Below are 9,771 nucleotides of genomic sequence, written 5' to 3' on the forward strand. Positions count from 1 at the left end.
TCTTGAAACTAGACTACAAACAAGAAAAGTATTGATAAGAGTGAAGAAGACTTTACTCTTACCTCTATATATACTATCTACCTAAGATCTATGTGGTGACGTTCTATAGAGCCTCCAAACACGTTTTGACTTTGCATGACACATATCTTAACTTGCAAGGTAAGTTTTCTATGTGGACCCCTTATAATTAGCTTGTTTTACAAACTACCAATATATGTGGCACGTGGTTAGCTTGTTGACCAATTTTCTAACCTATGAATCAACTATAAACACATGTAAAGTCAAAACAATGTCTAAGAAGCTTCTAAGAAGCTTTTCTAAAAGACATTATGAAATTAATCTACTTTTACCTACTTCTACCTATTCATATTACTTAGACAACAATTACAATAGATATATATTCATGACACATATAGACCAAGCTAATTCCAATCCATAGTGGGTTATAAAATTGAAAATCATCCTTTTTCATAATCAAAAAGTATGCCTCTTAATTATGCTATCAAATTTCACCTAATTCCATGCTACCTACAAATAATATATGCATGAGGTAACAAGAATTCAACTAGCTCCTACTAAACTTGAATTCCACCCCAAGCAATTAAAATTATAAGACTCTCACTCCATCCATCTTGCCACACTTTTTCATGATCAAGAATGTTGTACACTTAGCAAGCACTAAACTTATTTCTAACCAGAAGGATGTCAAAACTAATCATAAAGGATGGTGGACTCACGAAAATACCCAACATTATAGGTCGGAAATCGGGGTGGTAGAGAATGGGTCGGCTACGTTAGAGGCACGCAACGATGGAAATCGTGGAGTAGGAAAGCAATATTCAGCAGAGTCGATTTACTGGCGCCGTATGCGAGTGTCTGTGTCGATATGTTTGTTGCGCCTGGTCCTTGTTTAAAATTGTTGAAGAAGTGCATTGTGGGTGGATGTACAGTGTTGGACAAGACTCGATTCAGCGCCGAAAGCGGATCAAGCTCTGAGATCACTGTGACAAGAACGTTTGTGAGCCAACAAAAAGATCCGCAGGTGCCACGGTGGATGCTTGTACAAGGCCTTCCAAGTGGCGGAGATCCAAGCACGAATGCCGAGGAAAAGTTCCAGCCCCACGATCAATTTTTCCAGTACTGAAGGGAAAAAAGTGAGTGAATGTAGCGAGAGAGACTGACGGGGAGCAAGAGTGGGACTCTGCGACAAAGTGATGGTGTGAAGATAGAATGGGCCGCTCTGCAAATTGGGTGGAGGAGGCTGAACATTCAGCCTTGCTTCATTCACATCGTCCTAGTCAAAATTTCCGCAAAATGTCCACAAACGTCCCCCCGCAACATCGGCAGCTAGGATTGTGCCACGATAACTTCACATAATAAGAGGTTGAGGATGGATTCAGAGGCTCGTTCATTCATCATCACACAATTGAGCTGCTCTGAAGGGTTCATTGGAATTCCACAAGAGCGTGGAGAGGAGCAGTTTCTGATTTATAAATAGGGACACAGTTGGTTGCAATCTCCGCTCAGATTGAACTCTCTTCCCACTGTGTTGTCCTCTCATTTTCTCCACGGTTTTGGCAAATTTGTGTCCTTATTGTTTTTAGTAAAACAACAAATATGGCGGCCGCGATATCTTCAGTAAGTTGCATCTCTGCAGCTAAGCTCTTCTCCGTTGCAGCTGCACCTCACGCAACGAGGCGCACTTCTGTGCTGCACATCAGCGCTGTAGCTGACAAGGTCTCTCCTGATCCAGCCGTCGTGCCCCCAAATGTGCTCGAGTGTAAGACCTCATCTTTCAAGCCTGATTTTGTTGTACATTTCGTGAATTAGAGTATCTGTCTGTCTTTAAGATAAGGTATGGAATCATTTAGAGCCAGCGGGTGATTTTTAGTTGCCTGACGTAGACCCTCGCAAATGCAAGGAGAAACATTGTTACTCCCTTTTTGCGTTTGTTGTCCGACTCGTAGGTTTCATCGTTTAGATATACGTGTTTCTCGTGGCTGCACTCCGTCAGCGTCGATCGGAGCGCTTGCCTCGTGTTAGCTTTGTATATTGACTTTTTCGTTCATCGTTGCAGATGCGAAGACAATGCCCGGAGTGACTGCTCCGTTCGAGAACATCTTCGACCCTGCTGACCTCCTGGCCCGCGCTGCCTCCAGCCCCCGACCCATTAAGGAGCTGAACAGGTGGAGGGAGTCGGAAATCACTCACGGCCGTGTTGCCATGCTTGCCTCTTTAGGATTTATTGTCCAGGAGCAGCTCCAGGATTACTCTTTGTTCTACAACTTTGACGGCCAAATCTCTGGTCCAGCTATCTACCACTTCCAGCAGGTTGAAGCTCGCGGTGCCGTCTTTTGGGAGCCTCTTATCTTCGCCATCGCTCTTTGCGAGGCATACAGAGTAGGTCTTGGTTGGGCAACTCCCCGTTCCCAGGACTTCAACACATTGAGGGATGACTACGAACCCGGTAACTTGGGCTTTGACCCCTTGGGCCTCCTCCCAACTGATCCCGCTGAAAGGAAGGTTATGCAGACCAAGGAGCTCAACAATGGCCGTCTTGCCATGATCGCTATCGCCGCTTTCGTTGCTCAGGAACTGGTCTCCGGTGAGGAGATTTTTGAGCATTTGTTCAAAAGATTAGGTCTGTAAGCTAGCTGTAGTTGTATATACTTCATTGGTAAGTGGCAAGGACTGTATTTTAATGCCGGAGGCACGGGTCAGAGTTTCTGTCCACCTTTTATTGAACCCGGGATTTTTTGTGATCCACATTTTGGACGGTGATGAATTTTAGATGGAGGCTGAGTTTACCGAAGCTAGCCAGGTGGGTAGTATAGCAGTGTTCCTTCATGCTAAGGATAACATGTACGTTCATTCCCAATTGATTTGTTACGAAAACAGTGTGCTAGGCATACGACAACAATCCTCGTCTTCTGCTGATGGATGATGATAGCTCTAGGAGCTCACAAATACTGATGCAACAGCCCTTTCTCATACTGATATTGGTAACGATTCTCATGTGCGGATTGTGATAAGTTATGTGGAATATACTAACAAATTCCTCTCGAACCCCACACATCCAGTAAGGACTCTGTCCTTCTCCAACGATATCCTCTTCAATTGTAGCTTAGAACTAGCTACTGATATGTTGTCAATGTGAAAAAAGAACAGAAACTAACCAGTTGAAGCTCACACTCTCTTTCCTATTTATTTCCTGGTACATGCTTCTCAGTCACCAAATGCATACTAATTTATTTATCATCTGAGATGTATTGCATCAAACAGTAATCCAGCATGTGCCCACATGTACATACGTATATTCAAGAAATTTGACAATATGCTGCTATATTGAAAAAAACACATGTTAAAGCCAGAACATAAAGATTTATTCTGTGAACACAATAAGTTAGTAATTCCATACATAGTTTACACGGGGCGCAATGGCAAACATTTTTACCTGTCTGCAGTACTTTAAGCGGCGTGGGTGTAAAGCACCACATCATCTGGGTGCTTGGGCAGTTTCGCAACCTGAAAGAATCCTTGGAATACAGTTTCCATCGATCCGCCAGGTCAATGCTAACATCTCTCTCCACTAGAAGTTATATGAAGCTCAGTCTTGAGTTTGAAGTGAAGGATGCAGCAGACTGTACTGTTCGGAGCTGTAAGCTTTGGTAGTTTAGGGTTGGCGCGGCTGCGGCCGCGAAGGTCAAAATTTGGTTCTTTTCAATCCAAAATCGTGGCTTGTATAAAGTGTGCTATCGATAAAAGATCGGACGGTAGGAACAGAATTTGTGGATTTAAAAAGTAAATAAAAAGTGATTTTTAGTTTTTTTTATACATATAGGTATGCATAGACTATTTGTAATGGCAAGAGGGACTCATGTACACAATGGCAACACTCCAAACATTGAAGAAGAGGTCTAAGTCGGAGATAACTAGGGTGAAGGTTTTTCTAATGACTACATTAAGAGCTATTTATGATTTTTCATTGAATATAAAACTTCAAAAGTAATTATTAATTCTAACATTGTTATGCCAATTTTTTTGAACTTGCAAAAATATGTCAGTACATTGTATTTTTTTCTAATAGCATTTTAAGTACTTTAAAAAATGGTTATGTATATTAGAAGAAAAAATCAAAGGAATTATAAATATTGCAAGAATTATTAATAGAGACTTTTTTATTTATTTTCAAGTGATTTAAAGAAGTCTTGTGTTAAATCCTAATCTAGTTATAAGATGCTAATTTCTTTTTTCATATTAAAAATTATACCAAAAAATATCCATTATTATCTATTTTTTAAAAAAATTATGGCAAATAATTGACTATGTAAGCAAAGAGACACAAGAAATTATACAAGAATAAAAACAAACAACACGAATAGTAATAGAAATGACATTGATAAAATCTTAACAATTATTAAAGAGTTATTTCTTTCAAAAAAAGATGGTTTTACCTTCGTGGTAAATAAAAAGGGCAAGATAACTTAATAATAGACTTCAAAAATAAAACAAAAATAAAAATAAAAATACACACAGAACAATATCATTATATATTTAGGACAAAAATCTAAAATTGAATATCTTCCAAACAAAACACTAATATTATTATCAATATCAACAACTTTGCTTTAGAATAAGAGATGAGTGACAAGAATAAGTCTATAAAAAGTGAAAGAAACTCAAAATAATAACTTCTATTTAATGGAACTCACTTCCACAACAACAATTACAAATAACAAACAAACTTCAATTCTTAAGTATTAGTTAATCTATTAACAAGTATCAATAGATACATCCATGCTAAGTAATTTAAGAAGTACTATATTTATTTATTTTTTTAAAAAATGGAAAATATCATTATTGATCACATGATTTTTTTATCACCAAATTCTATTGTGACAAGTTCAAAGCATAAATATACTATCTTAGATATTAAAAAATATAGATTTGTTGGACTAGTTGGACTTTTTTAAGATCAACATCACTATTTCGGTATAAGGCCATTATTATATAGGTTAGAATCAAACATTGTTTTATCCTAGAAAAAATATGTATACTTCATGACTCTTTCACTCATACAAATAACATAATAGAAAGAATCATTAAAACCAAAGTAAAAATTTAAAAGTAAGTAAGTTGGATTAAAAAAATCTATTTAAATTATTTTTAACCCTCAATTGCACCTTTGCACCATCAACCAATAGTATGATTATTCAAGTACTGAGTAATTTGGAATTTAATCAAAATAGAGTGGAAATGTGGACATATTAATAATCCAAATCAATAACAATAGAACTACCTCCATCTCACAGAGTTTAATTTGAGGATTGCTTTTAATACAAACAAAAACTTATATTTTTATCAACCATAGTATACAACCAAAGAAATCAAGTAGCCATCTCACTTACTAAGTTGCACATTGACCTCATTGATGTGCTAATTAATTTAAATTAGAAAACTCTTCTTTTTTCTAATCTTAAAATAACTTGTTCTAATATTATAATAAGTTAACTATGGCACTAGCCCACCACAACTTAGCACAATATATGAATAGAAATTTGGTGCATAATCCACAAAGCTTGGATTTTCATCATTATTGCTAGCAATGTTAATAAATGGTAAAACCAATCTACAAATAACAATAGTAGGTATTATAAGAGATTTTAATCATATCATCCTTGAAGCTAATAAGGAAATAAAAAAAAAAAAAACATAATATTTTTACAACAATAATCTCCAACTCAATACTTTATGAATGCACTACACATCTTGTCAAAAATAAAATAAAATAGATTGATTTTATCAAAATATATGGCATCAAGCCTCTACATTGCAAAGAAGAGTAATCTACATTATTCAATTTCACATCTTCGAAGAAAATTTTCCTAAGAACTTTTATTCAACCAAGATAATATTTTTCTATCTTTAAATGATGTAAGACAAGATAAGATATAAAAATCTTATAATAGGATGACTCTTTAAATTCTTCTCCCTCTAAGAAAAATAATCACTTCTATATATGTCTTTATATGCAATAATAATAATTAGAAAGATGTTATATCCTTTTTTTTTTTTTACTTCCTTATAAAAGTTATATGTTTGTAGTTAAAAAAAATTATATATTTTTTAAATAGTAATTTTAGTAAAAATGTTATACATTTTTATTTACTTAAGGCCATTATAAGAGAATCCTTATACCATGATAGTAACCTCCTCATGCTTGTCTTTTTTCAAGTTTATCACTTGTTAAATGTATCAAAGTATATGTCTCCTATCTTTATATCTTATATTATTAAGAATCTTATTTAATAATGTGTGTGGTTTTAATAATGTACCTTAAGTCTTACACTTATATATAATTGTCATCTCAGATCTCAGTAAGTAATCTCTCAAAACTAATAAACTCCAATAATTAATCAAAATTTTAAGAATTAACTCCATTTTATGATAAATAATAATTATTACTAACATCTAATAATTGACAAATTTTTAGTGACTTTTATTAATCAATAGAGATAAGTACTTATAACCTACTCAAAAAATAAACATGTGAACAGATTCTCAACGAGAGGCCAAATAACGATCTATGTAAGATTGAACTGAGATAAACTCGCACTTCATTTCCATCTTAACAATGTTTGATACAACCTTACATCCAACACTACAAGCCCTGGATCGAAAGAGGAGCATTAACTCGTTGCTGATGCTAATTCTGCTAATCGAGTTTTAAATTATATTTATAATACAAATTATCCACCACTTAATGATGATTAGGTGTTGTTTACAATGGAAGCAATGAGCTCAGCCACCGTGTAAGGTGGAAATAAATATAACTTCATCATTCTCTTCCAGCACCGTCTCCAGTCGACCACAAAGCTCCCAGTCGCTGTCATTGATCAAAACAAGCACGCCTGGTCGCCTGCATGAAACCCAACCAGGTTATGAAACAAAATACTTATGCTACAAAAATAGAACTGCTACAGAAAAAACTCATGAACATAAATGACCTGAAAAAATATTCAGTCTGTCTCAGCAAACTTTCCCTGCGACAATCTAGCCTTACAGGTAGACCTGTCAAGATGGTCCCAAACAACTTCCAAACATTCAAATAAAGTGAAATTACTATTTATACCCTAAAACTAAACTTTATCAGCAACTGCTCTCCCCCAACACTGTATTTATTATCTAAATTGCAACAACAACAACGAAAAAAATAAAGAAAAATAAATTACACTGCAATTCATGTAGACGATGTAATCCTACAAGCGGTAAGAAAACTTGGAAATCTTACACTGAGCTCTCTTTCACAAACATCTCTGGCCTTTCTTTTATAAGATTATCCTTAATCCAAGAAAGCAACGACTCCATCGTCACCTGTCACAAACCCTTCTTTTAATTCGTATTGAACTTTCGTAATTAGCAAGACACCTAACCCTCGCAGGTCTAGAGTCATATATGGGGCAAGAGAAAGTTCAGCAATCTAGACGCTCAAGCTCACAAATACGCAACAAAATTCCGAATACAAAAACACACAGACATCATGATTGCGCAGACCTAAACCACAAACGCAGGACTCACACAACAAAGCAATAGGACAGCACCAAGTGAAAATTTCGCTGCCGGACAAGCAGCTTTCGAGTAAATAAACGAACAAGAAAACCCAGAATTCTAATCTTCTCTGCGCAATGGTATCTAGAAGCTGCAAAAGTACCTCCTTAAGGTCATCAGGCGAAGTGACTTCCACTTCGTGCTTCTTCTGCGACCCAAATAGAAGCTCTAACCCACCGCTGCAAGCACACAAGCAGACCATCAGAGCTCAATAACGAAACCCGAAACTAACACGATCCATAGCTCTACAAACTTCAACACAAGGAATTCCCAAACTCACCACCAAAAAACAGCACCGAGAACATTGAAAACATGAGATAGGGACAAAACCAAGCACTCGATGCTTACCCGAATTCCAACGTCAGATGCATGTCGTCAGCCCTCCGCACACCTAAACGTGCAGCTCGGAAATTGGATCGCACTACAATGAAATGAAAGGAGATTCGGTAATCAGAGCTGCGAGGCCGAATGAGCCACAGGAGCAAGCACCACTGCGCTGTTAATCGAAACCCTAATTTGTTCATCACGCAGTGGAAGTCCCATTTCACACTGGCTGAGTGATGGAAAAAGGTATCAAAGGGCCAAATCAAGGGACAAAGTTAACGATGTAGAATTTCTCATTCTTTGAAATCCTTCATTTTCTTCAGTTTTTTAGATGAAAATATATAGTAATAATTATAATTCATGACATCTATTTGTTTGTGAAGTGAAATAGCAAGCACATTTATAAAATGAAATGATTAAAAAATGAATAGTAATAAGAATCACTTTGGAAAAAAAATTCAAGAATTTGGCTATTTTTGGGGGTACTTACCAAATTAATAATAAAAAAATATTTGAATGCCTTACTTCCTATACACAACCTATTTAGTTGATGTATTGTGTCTCTATATATATGAAGTAAGATTAAAAAATACACTTACACACACACACACACACACATATATATATATATATATATATATAATCTTTTTGTAAAATCCTTAATAAAAGTTATAAAATTTGATAAATCCAGATTGTTAATATGTAAAATAGATAACCAAGATAGCCATGTCAATAATCTTTGTTGTATTATGTGACAAATCATGAAATAAAAATACATGTTTTAATCATTTTGGCAAAGTGAAAAATATCTCTATGTAACATTAGAATTAAATGTAATTTTTAAAAAGAGTCACATGGAATCTCTTTGGATCTATTCTTAAGACTTTTATATCCAAGTTTGTGAGAAATTTCAGATGTGTAAGTATGTATCAAGGACATACATCCATGTAGACTTGTGAAGTGACATCTTTTGTTATTTTGTACCTTAATTATGTGAAACTAAAAAAAGCAGCAATGAAATAAAAAAAAGTATTTTATAAAAAAAAAAATGTATAAGAGTTACTATTGTTAAGTGCATAATATATATATATATATATATATATATATTTAATTAAGTTTGGAGTACAAGAAAGACATTGAATGGTGTCAACTTTGCCTCTAAATATATAAGTTCACAAGAAAAATATTTGAAAGTTTTTTAAAATCCACAAAGCTTGTAGACTAAGTATCTATGTAATAAGAAGATTCTTTAGTGGTTGTTGAGATGATAATAGTAATAATAAAAGTTTTTGAATTCATATGGCACGTCCAAAGACACATATGAATCTAATTTTTGTTTAGAAAGCTCTTTCAAATCATTTTAAAAATAAAATTATTTATTTTATCCAATTTTATTTATCTATTAGATATTTTAGTATAATTCTATATATTTAAGTATTCTAGATATCTATGGTATTACATCAAGATGAATTATTTTTAAAGAAAATTATAAAGCATCTTTAAGATATAAAATTAAAAAATATTTTTAGTATTTCTACCAAAATATATAATGTTTTTAAAATGATATTGTATAATTAATAAATAAAATCCAAAATCATAATACTAATTTAAATTATGATATGAAAATATAATTTTAATTATAAGTATAGTAAATAATATAGATAAAAGTGGTACAACTTCATAGATGAGAAGCATACAAACATTATTTAAGTAAGTAGATAAATAATAAATGATGAATTATAGAAATTTAATAATAATAAAATCTTATACTATTTTATAAATTTCGAACTTATTAAAAAAATCTTAATTTTTTATTTTAGAAATAAGAAAGTCCATCAA

At 34.0% G+C, this 9,771-nt stretch overlaps 2 protein-coding genes across 2 annotated transcripts; one reads left to right on the forward strand and one right to left on the reverse strand.

Moving 5' to 3' along the window:
• The first annotated feature begins 1,532 nt into the window (after positions 1-1,532).
• On the forward strand, positions 1,533-2,920 carry LOC112292747 (light-harvesting complex stress-related protein 1, chloroplastic). The gene is made up of 2 exons (XM_024541545.3): positions 1,533-1,780; positions 2,078-2,920. Exons 1-2 carry the CDS (start codon positions 1,618-1,620, stop codon positions 2,647-2,649), a joined length of 735 nt encoding a protein of 244 aa, XP_024397313.1. The 5' UTR covers positions 1,533-1,617; the 3' UTR covers positions 2,650-2,920.
• A 3,669-nt stretch (positions 2,921-6,589) lies between these two features.
• LOC112292246 (ubiquitin-related modifier 1 homolog) lies at positions 6,590-8,066 on the reverse strand. Its single transcript, XM_024540540.3, has 4 exons — positions 7,957-8,066; positions 7,712-7,787; positions 7,292-7,374; positions 6,590-6,919 (listed from the first exon to the last, which is right to left on the reverse strand). Exons 1-4 carry the CDS (start codon positions 7,977-7,979, stop codon positions 6,802-6,804), a joined length of 300 nt encoding a protein of 99 aa, XP_024396308.1. The 5' UTR covers positions 7,980-8,066; the 3' UTR covers positions 6,590-6,801.
• Between the last annotated feature and the right edge of the window lie 1,705 nt (positions 8,067-9,771).

This window comes from Physcomitrium patens, chromosome 15 (genome assembly GCF_059467195.1).
Source record: "Physcomitrium patens ecotype Gransden chromosome 15, ASM5946719v1, whole genome shotgun sequence".
Lineage (NCBI taxonomy): Eukaryota > Viridiplantae > Streptophyta > Bryopsida > Funariales > Funariaceae > Physcomitrium > Physcomitrium patens.

Excerpts from the sequence above, each read along its gene's own strand:
- LOC112292747 (XM_024541545.3), top strand. The coding sequence starts at position 1,618 with ATGGCGGCCGCGATATCTTCAGTAAGTTGCATCTCTGCAGCTAAGCTC. Across the intron at positions 1,781-2,077 it reads GCCCCCAAATGTGCTCGAGT|ATGCGAAGACAATGCCCGGA; the intron begins GTAAGACCTCAT and ends TCATCGTTGCAG.
- LOC112292246 (XM_024540540.3), bottom strand. The coding sequence starts at position 7,979 with ATGCATCTGACGTTGGAATTCGG. Across the intron at positions 7,788-7,956 it reads CATCTGACGTTGGAATTCGG|CGGTGGGTTAGAGCTTCTAT; the intron begins GTAAGCATCGAG and ends GTGTGCTTGCAG. Across the intron at positions 6,920-7,291 it reads TTTGTGAAAGAGAGCTCAGT|GCGACCAGGCGTGCTTGTTT; the intron begins GTAAGATTTCCA and ends GGTTTCATGCAG.